Genomic DNA, 17,220 nt, shown 5'->3' with positions numbered 1-17,220 from the left:
TTACAACGTACCATTTAGCCACTTTTATCACACCACACGTTTAGATGACATGAAAATAAAACGACTGAAATTTAGATAATGATCAAACGAGAAGTTAACACAAGATCGTACTTGAACTTAGAGTTCAATTTTCAAATGACAAGAAGCAGTCTCAAAAATCCAAAGATCTGTTTTTTTTTTTTGCGTCTTTCAACAGAACCAACAACATTCCCCCTAATTTTTAAAAGAATAAAATCATGATGCGTATTCAAAGGCTTGTGGAGGTTGTGGCTCGTCATCAACGGCCATAGCCGAGGCTGTGGTTCCTTGTGTAGCCGCCGCTGCACCAGTTGCAGGAGAAGCTGTTGAAGTTGGTGCATCGGTCAGAGAGAGAACCTCTGGCTCGTGTTCACGCAAGTCTTTGAGAAGAACGAAACCAGATGGAGCTAGCTTCACCGGTACGTATCTGCTGTCTTCAAGCAGTTTAATGTACTTCTCTTGAGCTGGGACTACTCTAGCTGGGTTTACTAGAATCTCAAACGCTGGCTCTGGCTCAGCAGCTTTCTTCTCAGCCGTTGCACTGCTATCAACCTGACAGTTCATGGAGACAGAGACTTTCTTTCAAATCCCAGACGATCCAAACACTATAAACTTTATAAGAAGAAGATGATAGAAATCTAATACATTACCTGCATAGCGTCTCCTTCCTTTTCAGTTGATCCTTTTTCTTTTCCAGAGCCACTTTCATTGACAGACTTTTCGGCACCAGAAGTTTTCTCAGCATTAGCTTTCTGCTCTGCTTCTTTCTTAGCCCTAGCTTTGGCTTTAACGGAGGTTGAGAGAACAGCGGTTGGAAGTTTGGCAGCGGTATTGGCGGTAGCAACAGTGGTGGGTTTTGGGTACTCAAACAAAGACGGTTTTGCATGTGACATGAACTCGAACTTTGGGACCTTAAGGTCGTAGTTTAATCCGATGAAAGCGGTTGGCGAGAAAGCCAAACTAATGAAGTAGATCAGAGGGTACCAATACCAAAACTGGCTGAAGACAGCGAGGCCGATGACAGCAGTGACTTTGTCATGTTTGGTCTTAGAGAGCAGTCTTATAGTAACGTTCCTACCACCGGCGTCGAGGATACCAGAGGCCAGAATCGCTCCCATCTTGCTCATTGTATCTTCGTGCTTGTCGAGTATGATCTTCTCAAGTTGGCGCCTGCAAAACATTATACAAAAAATATCAGTCTACCAAAATATTCTCTACCTCCTAGTGCTGAAGAGAAATAGATATGTACTAACCTAAATTTTCCAACACGAGAATCGCTTGCTTCGCTAATTTGGACCATCACCATGGCCATTGCAATCAATGCACCTTGACGAACAAAGTCAACCACATCTGATGTAAGTGGCTCCAACAAGGATATTGCTTCGCTGAGGCCAGTGCCTGCACAAGAGATACCTACTGCAAGTGCCGCTCCATAGCGAACATGTGGGTTGTACGATTCAGAAAGTAATGATACAATACGGGGAGTCTGCAGAAAAGAAAAAATTCAATGAAATCAAGACAAGCAAACACAAAATCCTTAGAAGCACTACAGATATCGAAGTTTTTGGTCACAAGAGAGCGTCTGAAACTGACCTGCTCTGGATCAGAGTATAAGACGAATCCAAGTGCCAGAACAGCAGTCCTTCTAACATCATCACTGACATCAGATACAGCAAAGTGAAGCAATTGGCGAATTGCCTTATTGTTTGCTGTTCCACTGTAAGCCAATGCCAGTGCGTACATGCCACCATAACGGATGATAGGATCTTGATCTCTAGTCATCTGCTCAATCAAGGTGTCAGCTCCTTCTTCTCTGCCGTACACTGTAAGAGCTATACCTAGAGCCAATCCCCTAAAAATCACACGAGAATGCTGATTATTGAAATGCTAGTTCAAAATACCATGGACTCTCATCACCAAAAAACTTCCCCCAACATTACCTTATTATCTTCTCATGCTGTGTCTCATGAGCGTAAGCGAGCATCTCGCTTGCTTTTTCAGTCGCAGTTCCAACCAATAATAAACCCATGCTGATACCAGCAGCTTCACCAGCAACAGCACTGTCAGTGTAAAGCACGCTTTTGACATCATCGTATATCTCTTCATCAGCTGTCCCAATAGCTGACAAACCAAGACCTAAACAAGCTCCATGTTGAATGACCTGCATCCACAGTTCACAATACAAAATTATCTTTGAGCAAAGAGGCTGACAGGGAAGTTAGAGAGACTATATCAAGTAAGATATCAACTAATCACCTCAACATTAGTACTGCGTAAGCTGTCACGAAGAAATTCTTTGATGCCCTCGCCATGGTTTGCATGGATAAGTCCAAGGGCATACAAAGCGCCTCCTTCTGAATAGGGACTCCCGCCGCCACCTGCTCCACCCTGAGGCAAGTATGGAGCCATCAATGACCTACCCTGTTGCAGGTGACCTCTGTGAATAACACCTAATCCGGCTGTAGCACTAAATTTAGCCCAATTGGTGGCCCTGCTTAGCCAATCCTGTCAATTTCAAAAAGAACAAAAAATAAAAGAGAGTTATAAACACTAAGCCACACAGTCAACCGCAAACATAAAGAAATGTGACAGTGGAAGTGAACATTTACCAAATTCTCTCTAAGAAAAGTGTCCACTGTAGTTCCAGCATGCATAATGGCATTAGCATATATTGTAGCACTGTGGCAAACACTGTTTCGCATCTCGACAGACTGTTTGATTGTCTTTAGTATCAGCAGGTCCGATCTACAGAAGACAATATTATCAATGAAACATATGATTACTTCCTGAACTAGACTTTTTTTTATAGTACGTATCCCCTTTCAAGATGTCAAAACTTTAACAGTAGCTTACTTGTTGTGGCTGTAAAGAAACTGAAGCGTCAGCTGAATAGATGTCTCCCCAGATAAAATTCCCTTAATCTTGGTTAGCCTCTCAGCATATGTAGCGTCAACTGGATCCGTCTCGTGCACAATTGTCGGAGCTGGAGTTCCATCCGCCATCGGAACATCTCCTGAAGGATTCTCAGTCGGAGCCGTAGTCGTTTCAACAGCCTGAACTGCTTCTACAGGGCGTGTTTTGGGAGCAGGAAGGCGATCTCTAACACTCAAGAGAAAGGCCTGGTGCTCATTCTCCACAAGATCAAATGCAATTTGCAATGCCAATAAAGCATCATCCTTGCTCTCTGAGCGAAGAAGCTTCTCCAAAATGGTTGCAACACCTTGTGGTTCATCCAAAAACATGAGGCATTGGCAAATGCTCAAATAATCAGGAGAAGACAGCTGCTGGTAGACTTTAACAAGTAAGGTAAGCACCTGAAAGAATAGACAAGGATGTCATCACTCTTCCAAATAAAGACTAAACTAAGATAAACCAAGAAAGAGGACATTTTCAATACAAGCTTGACACATCTCAGATAGGTTCACGAGAACTGGAATAGGATTTCAGTTACAGCTTAGAGACAGTGAATGCTATACATGAGACTACCAGACATGGTACTGGGAAGATGCAACATAGAGACTACTAAATGCTCACAATATCTGCCAGATGAGGCAAAACCATACTGTTCTACTCTCAATCAATAGTATCAGAACATATATTTTCTATTCAATCAAAGTCTGAGACTATTAGTCTTACCTCATGTCTATACTCTCTGCGGTTAACAAAGGAATGAGAAACATTGATGCAATATGATAAAGTTCCCTCAACATTATCGCTCTTTGTGATAGCTTCCTCCAACTTATCCAATCTCCGGCATTCTATGGCAATGCCCATAGCCTGTTGATACTTCCCATCAGTGATACATCTGCAAAAGGCAAAACCACGTAAGAATAATTGAGACACTAAGATGACTAGAGCATTAGATTTTTCGGCATACATACTTTTCAAGCATTCTTTCAACAATGGCCTCGAGCCTGGAATCAATGTCCACCATCTCATTTGACTCAAATGCCTTAGATCTGAGACTGGCATATTCATCAATTGCTTTGGCTGAAAAAAAAACAAAAGCATCTGGTGAGCAAACATTCATCCAGATTTGATACATTCTTATCTTCCATGCATATTGCAGTCAACAGTACCCTAGCTAGAGTTATAGTGAGTGAATCGCAAAAAAAAAAGAGTAAACACAGAAACAAGCTTCTCAATCCTCACCTAGAAGCGTATGAACATAATCAGTATCTTCTGAAACATCAAATGAGGGCCCAGCTCCAAGGGCGTAAGACAACGAATCATTGAGCTCGCCCAAGTAATAGAAAACCTGAGACAAATATTCGAATCATCGAGGGAAGAAACAACAATCAAGCTTTTAGTGTAACAATTACACAATTTGTCACTAACATATATATATATAGCAAATATCATCTCTATTCTCTAAGCAGACAACACTTAAAGTTAGCAAAAACGCTGGAACGTACCTTAGAGACAAGCAAAGCAGCAAGCTGCCTTTGATGCAAATCGAATTCTTCATCTTCATATAAACTCTCTCTGCAAACAGAAACGTCTCTTGAGTTAAACATATCACTCTAGAGATCTAACAACTAATAGTTTCACAAAACCAAATCCCTGTGCCAGCACAGCCTCTACACCTTTGATCTAATATCACTAGCAGGTAAGACAAGGAAGAAAAAGGAATCCAAGTGTCTACATTATATTGGTAAAAGAACTCAATTACACATAGACAACTTTTTGCTAAACTCGGACTCATTCATAATCTACAAAGATCACTACAGAGACTTGCTAAAGCTGATCATCTAAAAGAAAAGCACTTTCCTTTCTTATCCTAACCATTAAACCGAGAAGACCCAAGAACAAATCCAAATCTTCACTTGAATCAAAAACCCTAATTCTCAAATCGGAAAACAAAGAAAAAGTTAGAGAATTTACATGATGGGGACACTGGTGGAGATCTCGGGCCAGAACCGATCAACCAAGTTGTTGAGATGCGAGAGCGCGTGATGCTTCAAGGAAGGCTGAGGCTCGTTCAGCATTGCCAGCAACCCTCCGGCGGAACTAACCATAGCGGCGGCCATTGATTACGAACGCTAATCGAAGCTGACAAAACCCTAAATCAGATGACGAACTAGATAGAAACCCTCCGACGAAAGAGACTCGTCTTGAATCTCTCTACCGGATTCGAAGTAAAAGAATGAAAGTAGTAGTGAGGGAGTTGGATGCAAATGAGCTGAGGAACTTATCGAATATTTAGGAGACTTACCCAACAAGTCAGGATATTAACAACTTCTCCTGATATATACGTTAATTACACTTTTGGTCTACTATTTTCTGTATATTGTTATTAGATCCCAATAAATTTAAACTTCATAAATTGCCACAATAGTCGAATACTTGTTCAAATTGGGTAGTTTTGTTAGTTTATATTTCAATTGCCAAATAATATTATAACGATCAGATTTATTGCAACTCATTAATAAAATAACAAATACCTTAAGATGAAAGATGTGGATTTTTCTTTTGCTTTTTGGATCACAGTTTGACAAAAGATTAATTATCTCGATTGATGGACTTGTTTTTTTTTAATATCTCAGTGTTTATTTTTAGGGCAATTGTCAATAATAACACTTTTTGAAGTTTATGTCTCAAAAATAGCACTAGAAGAAGAAAGTCACAAAAATGACATTCATTAAAGGGTAAAATATCCCTAATACCTTTGGTTTAAAATTAAATAAACAAACAAAAATAAATTAAAAAAAAAAAAATTTATAGTTTCAGATTATATGTTTTCAGATTCGAAATTTTATAAATTTTTTTTTTGTAATTTTTTTTTCGAATTTTTTTTTTATTTTTTTCAAATTTTCTTTTTATAATTTAAAAATATTTTTTGAAACTGTTTTTAAATTTTTATTTTTTATTTTAGTATTTATTTTTTATAAAATTTTAAACCCTAATTCCAAAACTCCACCCCTTAACTCTAAATCGTAAGGTTTGAATTAATTAACCCAAGGGGTATAAGTGTATATTTACCTCTTTAATGAAACCTATTTTGTGATTTTGGGCCTTGAGTGCTACTTTGGAAACAAAAACTTGGTTTGGTGCTATCCTAGTCTTTTTCTCTTATTTTTATTTATACAAGATGAAATCCTTCAAAAAGGAACAAAAGAGGAATTATCTAAGAAAAGGAAAATATACATATACAATTTTTCTATTTATTTGGGTATCAACTTTATTCTCTTATGCTATTTTCATCATATGCGTCATAAAAACAAAACAAAAAATCAGCAGAAAACATCAGTTTCATAATTTTTAAAAACAAATTTTGTCCTAAAAATATATAAAATTTCGAATATTTTTAAGAGAATTATTCTATATCATAAACAAATTTATTGTACATCATTCACCAACCGATCTTGGATGAAAAAGGCAAAATTAGAGCAAAACCGCAGCATTTGCACTGCCCACCTACCCCACCCACCCGGGGATAGCAACTATACCAAACCAATGAACCCATCGGTTTAACATTGGTACATGTTTTTCCAAAAATCAGTCAGATGAATACCAAAATGTCTTAAAATAGTGGAGTAGCAGTGTAGCACAAAGTTACACAGTAAATGAGAAGAAATCTATCAATTTAACTCAATCAGTATCACACACTCGTAATTCGATTTAACGAGCCGAACCGGATTTGTAGGATCGGTCCTGTCTCAACAACTCTGTCTCTCGGTACTCCTATTAATTTTTTAGCTTTAAATCTGGCTGTGTCAGGTTCTGGTGGGAATTATTATTTCTGGTAAAGAAGCAAAAACAATGAGGGAGGAAGCAAAGATCTTCACACTTTCAGAAGTTTCAAAACACAACCACGCTAATGACTGTTGGATTGTCATCAGTGGAAAGGTTTCTTCCTTCTTTCTCTTTATTCTCAGCTTTGAAACTAGGTGTTTGCGCGGGATTAAGCTTTTGAAGTTTCAGAAACAACTTGTTTCCTGTTAAGAGTCATTGATTAGTTTGTGAAATGCGTATCGTCTGCTTCAGTCCAAGCACAAGAAACTTGTAAACTTAAAACGTTTTGGTGTGTCGTTCCATCAACAGGTTCTGTTTATTTTCATAAGCAAATTATATCTCTGAACATAGATGCTAGTGGAGTATTTTGTTTCTAGTATCCTGGTGTTATGTTCCCATTGATTGCTCATTCTAGTTAAAATGAACACAAGACACATGGTTGATCTTGGTTTAGTCAAAAGGTAGCAAGAACCTTATGAACTTTACTTTGTGTAGCTTCATTGTTTCTTGCATTGGAATCATAACTAGGGTATGTGTTGGATCTTAACATGTCTTAATCTTCTTTATTTAACAAGAAATCTTCAAAAGTTCAGAAGCTTGATGACTAAGTTTTAGTATACTACAGTTCCTTTGCTCATACACTAAGAAGTTTATAAAAAACGCAGGTGTATAATGTGACGAAGTTCCTTGAAGACCATCCTGGTGGGGATGAAGTTCTCTTGTCTTCAACAGGTCCGTATATAAACCACAACTATGTCCAAACTTTCTGCTTTGATACGTAGTGTTGATCCATCCATATTGATATTGATATTGATTCTTCTGCTTTTAAAGGGAAGGATGCAACGGATGATTTTGAGGATGTGGGACACAGCGAGAGCGCCAGAGAGATGATGGAACAGTACTACGTTGGAGAGATTGATCCAACGACAATACCAAAGAAAACCAAATACACACCTCCAAAACAGCCTCACTACAATCAAGACAAGACCTCTGAGTTCATAATCAAGATCCTCCAGTTCCTTGTACCCCTTGCCATTCTCGGTTTAGCAGTTGGGATTCGTATTTACACAAAGGCAGCGTAGTCTTCTTCTTCTTTTTTTTTAGCATTACTCCTACTTATCATCTTACAAATATATAGAGAGAGAACAAGATTTAAGTCTTCTGAGAAGACAAATCTTGAATTCTCTCTCTTCATTAATGTCTCTATGTTTCCAATCTCTTGTTGTTTGAATGTTGTTCTGCGCTGTTATCAAGTGTTATGATGGAAATTGCATATGAACAGCAGTCTTGCAGTAATGCAACTGATATTGATGTATAATTCATATTACAAAATAGAGTTATGACTTTGAGGGATATGTTTGACGGTGTGCTTAAGTATAAGTTAAGAATCATAACACTTTAGAGGAGAAACTAACCAAGAAACTCTCTAAACTAGATCTTACCAAGAACACTTAATTAAGTTTGTAAAAGGGAGAAACAAAGAAGAAGAAAAACACATATCGCAAATTCCGGAGAGAAAAAGATGTTTTCATTGGTTGCAGTATGGAGTTTCTGGCAGTTACTTAAACAGTGTGTGTGGCAGTTAGTGGACTTGAGCTCACTACACCACATCCCAACACAAAGAATCCAAGACTCGTACTGTAGTTGTGGGTCCTTTCTTTTGTACCTCTTCACCGCTTTGGCCGCAAGTCACAGCAGCTGGCACAAAGTTCGATACTTGTTAACTTCGAGAACAAATAAATTTCATTTAAACCACATTTGGATTGGATTCGTGCGGTTAGTTCGGTAACTGTTTCAAATGACGTCGTCTGGAGACTCGAATCAATCACAAAAAACGAATCTTATGACAAGCAAAGAGGCGACGAAGTTCCTATGATAGATCAAAAGACAATGATGATGATGATGATATGTAGTGGGCACAAATCACAAAGTGGAAAAAGTACACACAAGAGTGATAAAAAGAGAAAAAGAATCTTTCTAACACTTTTGATTTTAGTGAGAAGACAGAGACATAACAAAGACCACTACTATGAGACACTATCCAAATCCATAACAAACAGATTCTGTCTCTCTATATTGGCATATATATGTATGCTATTTACCTGTCATTGTGATGTATACATGTCTGAAGAACGCAACACATGGACCATAATGATGATAATGATAAGAACAAGAACTTAAGATGAAGCCAGAGAAGGATAAGTCTTTATTGAAAGTGTTTTTGAGATCAGTACATGTATAAACATAAATAGATAGATTTTTATTATGGTTACAGGACACAGTTATAACAAGACTTCCACTAAACCATTAACCAAAAGAACTCTAAACCCCTAAACCCTTACAGACTTTTCTCTTATAGTTTAGTAATACTACTAATAGTAAGGTGATCTGTTTAGAACTGAAAAGGATTGGTATCAGTTATGTGTTACACAAACCCTTTTCAGACACTTATGTTTACAGACACCAACGCTACAATGGGTTTTTAGTCCTAAGTTTCCTTTACATGTTGGGAAAGTTAAAGAAAACGGATGATGGATAATAAAAGATCAAACCGATAATTAGCAGGAATAATGTTAATAATAGTCTGTTATTAACTATTAACCACCCCCACCCCTTTTCGTTGTTTTCTAATCATCTACCTTCTTCCATTCAAACCGTCCCGGTAGTGGTTGTTCGTTCACAGGATCAAAGTTGTACCTGAAAGAAAAGAATCAACAGAACCGTTAGGGACACAGAACAACAGAACAGATCATAACCAAAAGGGTTTAGTCATTGCAGAACATACTTCTCAATGAATTGCTTTTGTTGTTCTTCTTCAGCACCAGAGAAAAACTCGTCCATTTCAGGTGTAGTTGGTAGGTGACGATGGCTCCCTGAAAAGCTCTCTTCTCTTTTGTTGCTGTTGTCACTAATACTGTTGCTAAGCTTCGTAGATGATCCAGGACTTGGGATGGATTCTGGCTTTTGTATCAAACTGCATGGTGTGGATTCCCTACTTGTGGTCCTGTTGAAGCTAAAAGCAAATAACATGTTACTTTCGTCTCACTCCGCACAACGCTCACAAGGATAAAAGCGATTAACTAACATTTTCCTCAATTAGTGGCAAAAAGCCAGCATACTTTATCGCCTAAAGCTAATCTAAGTCATGCCCTACTGAAAAAGGATAACCAGTAACCTGTTGAATAGTGGGTCAAAAGATCAAAAAGCATAAACCAAAGGGAACCAAAGACGACGTAATGTAACTCTCAATGGACATTGGCTTAAGAAAACGCTTGAAAAGTTTATACCAAAACAGAGTAAAAAATTGATTAGTATCCAACAAGATCTTCAACTTTAGATAAATCTTAACATCAAAACTAAATAGAAAATCAAAGAAAACTAAGCTTTCAAGAATGCATCTCAGACACAACAATCTAACACACTCAAAGCAGACACACTAGCACAGAAATAGCTTGAAGAAGAGAGCAAAATAAAAATAAAAATCTCAAGAAATTGATTAATATATACTTCCTGGAAACAGAGAGACTAGTGTGTCAGATAAAGCAAAAAATGGCATCATAAAATTTTAAAAACATTAAATTTAAAATCGAGAAAATAATTGAAAAACGATACCTTTCACTGCCATCGAGCTCCTTGTTGATTCCACCGTTAAAGTCCTTCTCTTTACCAAACACGACACTCTCCGCAACCGAATCCGACCTCGACGACCCATCACCACCGGACCCACGAATCGAATTTTGGGGATTAGGGTTAGGGTTTCGACCCTCTTCCTCCCTCCGCTGCTGCTGTTGCTTTCTCCGTTTACTTGAGCGAATCACGACAATCGGAGGCTTCTTCTGGAGCCGGCGGCTCCGCAGCTGGAGATACGAGCCGCCGGAACAATCAGTCATCTTCTGTTTCGACGGCGGAGGGTTGGGAGAAGGGGAAGAGGGGGGTTTTTGGAGGCGGCGTTGGAGAGCTAAGGACTTGGCTCGGGTGAGAACGCCGAGTGGAGAAGGAGAAGGAGAGACGTCCATCAAGGATAGAGCTTCTCCGTCGAGTTTGTTCTTCTTTATGTATTTTCCCATTTTCCGACGCGTTTCATGGAATACTCAGAGAGAGAGAGGAGAAAAGGTCTGATTGGAGTTAGGGCTGGAGATGGTGCCGTGTGGGGTCTGTCTCTCTTTTTATTTATTTGTTTTTGTATTAATCTTTTTCTTCAATACACTGTACTTTTCTATTTCTTTTATGTAATTTTTGGAACGTAATATATTATTTCTTTTATGTATATTCAGTTAATTGAGCCTTGTTTGTTTTTTTTCTAATACTTGAGTGAGTGTAATAATATCGATAATTGTAAATAGAAATGATGACGCATACTGTTCTTTTATACTGAACGCTTTTTCTGCTAATATTACACGAAAATACAATAATGTTCACTTCGAAAGGAAAGATTTCGCGGCTATGCAACCTGAATCAATTCGAGAATTCACAATATATAAGTTCATATAAACATATCAATTGGTTTGATATTATTTTAAAATTATATTTACTCTCAATTGGTTTATCTGATCTTTTCTGAAAGAGTAATGAGATTGGACGAATTTAGAATGTCAACTTCTACTAGTACTAGAAGTCTAGAACAGACCTCCGAACATCACAAAGCGATTAAGTTGCTCTTTTCTCCCTTTGTTATTTCTATTCAGATGATTTGTATAAATTATTTATTCAAATGGTTCATTTGGATGTTGCTTAGGATTATTCGTTTCTTTATCCAGTGGATCATGTAAATAAACTTATGTTTGTTTTCTCATTCCTATTTTTCATCTATATAAGTTTAATAAGCAAATAACATATATACTTTTGTTTGGATTTAATTTTACTTAATATTATGTTTAATTTTGTATCAATATATTTATAACTAAATAATTTTAAAGTAATTTTTAATTTTTTGATTTCGCATAAACATATAATTTTACTGTTTAAAAAGTATTTTTTCTGTTTCATAAAAATGCATATTTCAGAAATAAATTGTTTCAACAAAATATTTTTTATATTTTCAGTGCACTTTTTATCAACTAATAATAACTAACTGTAAATTTCAAAAAAGAAAGAAAGATAATTGACTTTACTAAACTTTTATTATTTTAATATTATGAAAATTGACAATCATTAAAAAAATAAGTATTTAATACTAAAATTAATTTGTTTTATTAATCTATGTGAAAAACTAAAATATGTATCATCTTAAGTATAACTTAGTATTGATACTTTGATAGTGTCTGCTTATTTTTTGGTTGCAGTGAACATCTTTAACAAAACAACCGCTGACAAAAAAAAAACAACCAACCAAGTGTTTATGTATAGAGGTCATTTAAAAACGTTTATTTGATTGATTTATAAGAAATTATTTCAACAAAATGGTCGGTGACTAGAGAAATTACTTACATCTGTGTCTCACTTAAAACACTAGATATCACAACAAGAAAGAAAGTAGGATCATAAAACAAAGATTCGAATGAGCATAAGTCCCTTTGCTTTTGAAGCAAACAAACCCATTAAACAACTTATTGATTTTAACATTTAACAAAGAATTTAGACTCAAAAATAGTCCTGAGCTGCTCTTCTTGAAAGAAGATAAATATTTTTTTCTACTTCCAAATCTTTACAGACTTGTCATGACTTGCAGACGCCATCATTCCTGTAGAAGATGACTGAGCTAAGGCAGAGATCACACACTCGTGAGCCGCTATTGTCATACATTTGTTCTCTCCTGTGTCCCACAGCTCCAGTGACTGCAATAGATTCGTTTTACAAAAAGTTAAAGCAACTGACTGAGAAAATCATTCACATCAAGCAACTGTAGACAGCCAGATTCTATTGAACGGTGGTTAATGGTGATACAGATTCAATCAAAGCTTCTGAAATTCAGGGGATTATGAATAATACCTGGTAACCACCGATGACCAAGAGATTGGGATAGGTAGGGTGATAAACGCAAGAGTGGAATTTGTTTCCACTAGAACTGAGCTCGTGGATGCATTCTCCTGAGCCCGCAGACCATACTTTAACACTGTCTTCGCTAAGAGAAGCTACCAACTCTCCGGTTGGGTTCCAACAAATAGAATGCACACTTGAGGAATGTCCCTAACAGATCAAAGATAAGTCAAGCCATGAGTACATAATCATTGGATTTTGTCAAACAAGAGAACACATTGGACTTCCAAGTTGCATAAGTCCTAAAAGTAGAAAACAAGTCCTGCCTGCTGTAGACTGAAGAAGTAATTAAAAAAAAAAATTATCTTCGGGTTTACCTTAAACGAATGGACCCCTCTGTACTGTTCAACATCGAAAATTGACACAATATTTTCCGAAGCTGCAGCAAGCATTTGTCCAAGTTTTGGCTGATACCGTACTTGCGTGCTAGCACCCTGTGCTTGTAAAACTCAAAAGATTAGAAAACACAAAGTTCAACTCGAGGAGAAGACACGGCATACGAAAGTTCAGGGAGGCTTGCCTTTATACCACGAAGGCAATTAGCAGCGTTGATGCTCCAGAAACGAATCTCATTGTTGGTATCACAAGAGCAGAAAAGATCGGTTTTCTTCGGGTGAAAATCAAGGGACATTACAGGTGCATTGTGACCAGAAATTGTTCGTACGAAGTAACCAGGCTGCACAAATTAGTAGTGGTTAGTAAGTCACAACATAACAAGAAAAAATGGATTCAGTTAAAAAGAGATGAATTACTATACCTTAGAAACATCCCATATTTTGATAGTTTTGTCGAACGACGACGTAGCCAGTTGAGTTGAATTAGGTTGGAAACGAACATCTGTGATGATATGACCATGTTCTTCCGGAGGGATCTCAGTGTGTAGCGTTTCCATGTTCCAAATAAACACCTACTGACATAAAGAAATTTGCATCCACATTATCTGTTCTTAAACAAACAAAATCTATAAATTTGCATCCACATTATGCTCCGTCCTCAGAGATTAAGATGTTGCACCTTCTTATCATGTCCAGCACTAGCCAACAATTTTCCATCAGATGAGAAGTTACAGCAGATGACCTTACTGGCACTTCTTCTTATAGAGCCAACCTCATTGAAACTAAAAACTGAGAGAAAAAAAGGACCACTGTTACTATATATCGTCTATTAGTAGAGAATTTTTAGTCTGAGGGGGCGAGATAATACCCTTTGAGGTTTCGGTATGCTCAGAAGGGTTACGCTTTAGGGTGCCAAACAAGCTTCCTCCATCTCCATCATCTTGGGATAAAAACGATTCAACGTTATCTTCTAGGGCTCCCACATCTCCAAACGGTTCCATGTCATCCTGCAGCTACATTTCTTATCATAAGAAAGATGAAAATAAAAGGGCTAGGATACTAAAGCCGCTAAGAAAGCACTTCCTTTCACACAAGGAACTGCATGCTGGATTCAGATGTTACAAGAACCAAGCTAGATTGTTTTAAGAAACATACCAGTTGATTTGCTGATGATGCAAGACCACCTATTGCATCAGAACCATACATCATTGGCCCTTTTGGCATGTTATTCACATGCTGCATGTTACCAGTCATAGCAACTCCTTCGACAGGGGTATGCGTTGAAGGAGTTGACGGCTGTGAGTTGGATGGGCCGACCGTGTTTCCTGTCCCTGTGCTGTTAGCAGGACCAGAAGATGAAGGTCCTTTTCTTTTGCGGTTGTTCTATCAAAGACACAAAAAGGAAGTTGTGAATCAATGATCTTACAAACTAAAATTATACTAATGTAGACAAAACCACATGATAAACATAAAAGTACCTGCTGTGATAGTAAAGGATCTTGTTGCTGAGAAGAAGATTGCTGTACTTGCGGCATGTTTATAAGCTAAAGACCAAAAACAATAACGGAAAAAAATGGAAAATCAGAAAGATGTTTGGGAGTCAAAAGCTATTTATATGCAGATAAATTTTCTTTTGGAGGATGTGGTTAACAAGGAGAAACCAAATTGTGTTCCCTTGATAGATCAACCTTAGGATGACACAAAAACATTATGCTTATAGTGGAAAGTTCACTTGAAAAATAAAAGAATTCAGCTAAACAGATGCCACTGCATTCAACAGGGATATGCATTTTTTGTGCTGATTTTTAGGGAAAAAAAATCTTACTTTTGACGAATTTGACAGCATAGGGGATCCAATAGAACCATCATTTGCATTCTGTTGGCCATCTTTGGAATTCAGGTTTCCTCTGGGCAATCCTGAAAATCTGCGAGTGTCCATGTCGCCATACACGGACGAATTAGTCATATTTCCTTGCCCTTGAACCTGAGCCATGATCTGTTGTTGTTGCTGCTGCTGTGGTGAGAGCTGAAATTGACCTTGATTTTGAAGGAAAGCTTTCTGAACCTGAGGGCCTAGACCTTGTCGCATATTATCGATGCCCTGTATAACATTTGTCAACAAATTTGATGAAAAACTGGATTCGGCATGACAAGAAAAGATAAATCATGCAAAGGAACCACAGAGACTTACAGTTAATGGCCATCCCTTCAAAGGAAGAACACCAACTCCAGGATTTAATCCTTGACAAGAGAAAAACATAAAACCATAAGACTTGATCTAACAAAATATAAACAAAATTTTCTCACAAGAGGCTATTAACCATATCACCCTGTGTAATTCACCATAAATTCTCAGAATATAACAGGGAATAATTTGTTAATTTTGGAGTCAAGGGTCAAACAATTGCCACTGTATAATCCCGTAAGCGTTACATTGGATTCATTTACCTGCACTCCCCATCCCAGGCTTCGATTGCAGAATCCCCTGGCCATAAACTGTAGACGGATCCACTGGCAGTTGTCTTGGAGATGCTCCAAGATTTACTTCACTTTTGATTTCCTGCACGTTCAAGAGATTCAGATACACACAAAAATTTTAACTGGAAACTTTCCTGAAAAAGGAGATTTGAACAGTCATCATCAAGTAAGGTAATTACAGGGGTCTGCTGAGTTCGTGACTGAAGTTGCTGCAGTGCTGCCGAAACACCTCCTTGATGATTCCCTTGGACCATCTGACTGTTTCAGGAACAAGACGAGACAGGGGTGAAACGGTGATATGACAGTAAATATGCCTGCAAAAAAAATTAAGCCGAGACAAATTTTTTACCCATGATGGCTTGTTCCTGATTTGAGAAGGGCCATCCTCGGATCCATATGGGGTTGGGATGTCTCAGCGTTCATTGGATTAGGTTGCTTCATACGTTCCTCGTACATTTTTGCAGCCATAGCACTGGCATTGTTAGACTGCCCAACCATCCCATCAGAAACAATAGCATTCATCGGACCCCCAAGAGAAGGATCCCTACGCATTTGAGCTTGGCGCATCATCTGCAGCTGCTGCAATTGCATTTGCTGCTCCTTCGCTTTACCTTGTTGCGCCTAAACATCAAGGCCACCGCTCAGTTACCAAACTGAAGAAAAAAAAACATATCTCCAGACGATAGATAGCCCACCTCTATATAAGCTGCAGCAGACTCAGAATGCTTCTCATTCGTCCTTGCAATAAAGATGTCCCAGAACACAGACCACCACTCAAAAAGAAACCCACCAGGAGCATCAATCGCTACATCATTCACATGAACTCAAACCATTCAATCACTTAGCTTAATAACCCAAAAGACAATGAAAAAAAAACAATCAAAAGAAGCCAACAGGGCAAAAACATACCAACAGGATCAGGAGAGACTTTTCCTTCAGTCATAAAGGACTTAGCAGTGTTATGAAGTTTCTTCTTCACCAAATAATCATATATGTAAACGTCAAGCCTACACCCACCCAACAAAAGGAAAGTTAACAAAAAAATAAAAATCTGGGAATTGAAACTTTACCACACAATTAACTTACATCTTATCCGCTTCCCAATTACTCTGCGCCATAGCTCCAGCCAGAGATCGAGCTATAAGGAAATTAAAGTGATTCAAATCTCAATTCATAACAATTGACTTAGAATTGCGATTGTTTGGTGATAAAAGAGACTAACCTGAGTAAGCCCAAACGAATCAGTGTGTTTCGAAACTCTAATTCGATCTTCAAAACTAGAGATCAAGCATTGCCAGCTGCACATACAGAGAAATCAGAATGATAATCGAGAAAATTAAAATTACTTCAGGGATTCGTCGAATTGAGCGTAGAAGTAATCGAATTGATGATTGAATGAGAAATAACGAAATTGGGAATCTAGGGTTTGGAGAAATTCAAGTGAATTGTTTTTTTTCACCTGGAGGAGCTATCGAAGTAAATCGATCAGGAGAGATAGAGAGAGAGAGATCAGATGAAAAGGTTTTAAACAGGTTTGGAGATCAGGATTTGGTTCAATAAGCTTAGGATTCGGTTTATGTTTATTAATGAGCCTCATTGTTTAAGCTCCTTAGTGGGCCTTTTATTGGGGTTTCTATTGGCTTCAAGCTTTAAGAAGAAGATTTTGAATGAGTTGAAC

General features: G+C 37.7%; 4 protein-coding genes across 7 annotated transcripts; 1 reads left to right on the top strand and 3 right to left on the bottom strand.

Annotated features, from left to right (window-relative positions):
* Positions 1 to 45: 45 nt before the first annotated feature.
* LOC103857440 (26S proteasome non-ATPase regulatory subunit 1 homolog A) lies at positions 46 to 5,218 on the bottom strand. Its single transcript, XM_009134623.3, has 13 exons — positions 4,903 to 5,218; positions 4,434 to 4,503; positions 4,171 to 4,276; positions 3,900 to 4,008; positions 3,655 to 3,823; positions 2,872 to 3,332; positions 2,628 to 2,763; positions 2,275 to 2,523; positions 1,959 to 2,179; positions 1,612 to 1,870; positions 1,272 to 1,504; positions 669 to 1,188; positions 46 to 570 (listed from the first exon to the last, which is right to left on the bottom strand). The coding sequence occupies exons 1-13, from the start codon at positions 5,046 to 5,048 to the stop codon at positions 235 to 237; spliced, it is 3,015 nt and encodes a 1,004-aa protein (XP_009132871.1). The 5' UTR covers positions 5,049 to 5,218; the 3' UTR covers positions 46 to 234.
* A 905-nt stretch (positions 5,219 to 6,123) lies between these two features.
* On the top strand, positions 6,124 to 8,108 carry LOC103857439 (cytochrome b5). The gene is made up of 3 exons (XM_009134622.3): positions 6,124 to 6,867; positions 7,419 to 7,485; positions 7,585 to 8,108. The coding sequence occupies exons 1-3, from the start codon at positions 6,781 to 6,783 to the stop codon at positions 7,833 to 7,835; spliced, it is 405 nt and encodes a 134-aa protein (XP_009132870.1). The 5' UTR covers positions 6,124 to 6,780; the 3' UTR covers positions 7,836 to 8,108.
* Positions 8,109 to 8,936: 828 nt separating this feature from the next.
* On the bottom strand, positions 8,937 to 10,933 carry LOC103857438 (cyclin-dependent kinase inhibitor 4). Of its 2 annotated transcripts, none has more exons than XM_009134621.3 (3): positions 10,366 to 10,933; positions 9,539 to 9,757; positions 8,937 to 9,450 (listed from the first exon to the last, which is right to left on the bottom strand). In XM_009134621.3, the coding sequence occupies exons 1-3, from the start codon at positions 10,818 to 10,820 to the stop codon at positions 9,381 to 9,383; spliced, it is 744 nt and encodes a 247-aa protein (XP_009132869.1). In that variant the 5' UTR covers positions 10,821 to 10,933; the 3' UTR covers positions 8,937 to 9,380. The 2 variants fall into 2 exon arrangements, with proteins under 2 accessions (XP_009132869.1, XP_009132868.1); XM_009134620.3 differs by having other exon boundaries at positions 9,539 to 9,766; positions 10,366 to 10,927.
* A 1,172-nt stretch (positions 10,934 to 12,105) lies between these two features.
* On the bottom strand, positions 12,106 to 17,121 carry LOC103857436 (transcriptional corepressor LEUNIG_HOMOLOG). 3 transcript variants are annotated; one of them, XM_009134616.3, is made up of 19 exons: positions 17,002 to 17,121; positions 16,765 to 16,840; positions 16,629 to 16,680; positions 16,452 to 16,549; positions 16,238 to 16,347; positions 15,892 to 16,163; positions 15,722 to 15,800; positions 15,513 to 15,624; positions 15,256 to 15,305; positions 14,890 to 15,165; positions 14,543 to 14,608; positions 14,220 to 14,447; positions 13,933 to 14,077; positions 13,744 to 13,853; positions 13,487 to 13,636; positions 13,250 to 13,405; positions 13,047 to 13,163; positions 12,682 to 12,879; positions 12,106 to 12,527 (listed from the first exon to the last, which is right to left on the bottom strand). In XM_009134616.3, the coding sequence occupies exons 3-19, from the start codon at positions 16,658 to 16,660 to the stop codon at positions 12,384 to 12,386; spliced, it is 2,343 nt and encodes a 780-aa protein (XP_009132864.1). In that variant the 5' UTR covers positions 16,661 to 16,680; positions 16,765 to 16,840; positions 17,002 to 17,121; the 3' UTR covers positions 12,106 to 12,383. The 3 variants fall into 3 exon arrangements, with proteins under 3 accessions (XP_009132864.1, XP_009132865.1, XP_018513395.1); XM_009134617.3 differs by having other exon boundaries at positions 13,933 to 14,071; XM_018657879.2 differs by having other exon boundaries at positions 16,765 to 16,843; positions 17,002 to 17,062.
* Between the last annotated feature and the right edge of the window lie 99 nt (positions 17,122 to 17,220).

The sequence above is a fragment of the Brassica rapa genome, chromosome A03, assembly GCF_000309985.2.
Source record: "Brassica rapa cultivar Chiifu-401-42 chromosome A03, CAAS_Brap_v3.01, whole genome shotgun sequence".
Classification (NCBI taxonomy): domain Eukaryota; kingdom Viridiplantae; phylum Streptophyta; class Magnoliopsida; order Brassicales; family Brassicaceae; genus Brassica; species Brassica rapa.
The sequence above is the reverse complement of the archived record's forward strand: the minus strand, read 5'-3'. Positions and strand labels throughout refer to the sequence as shown.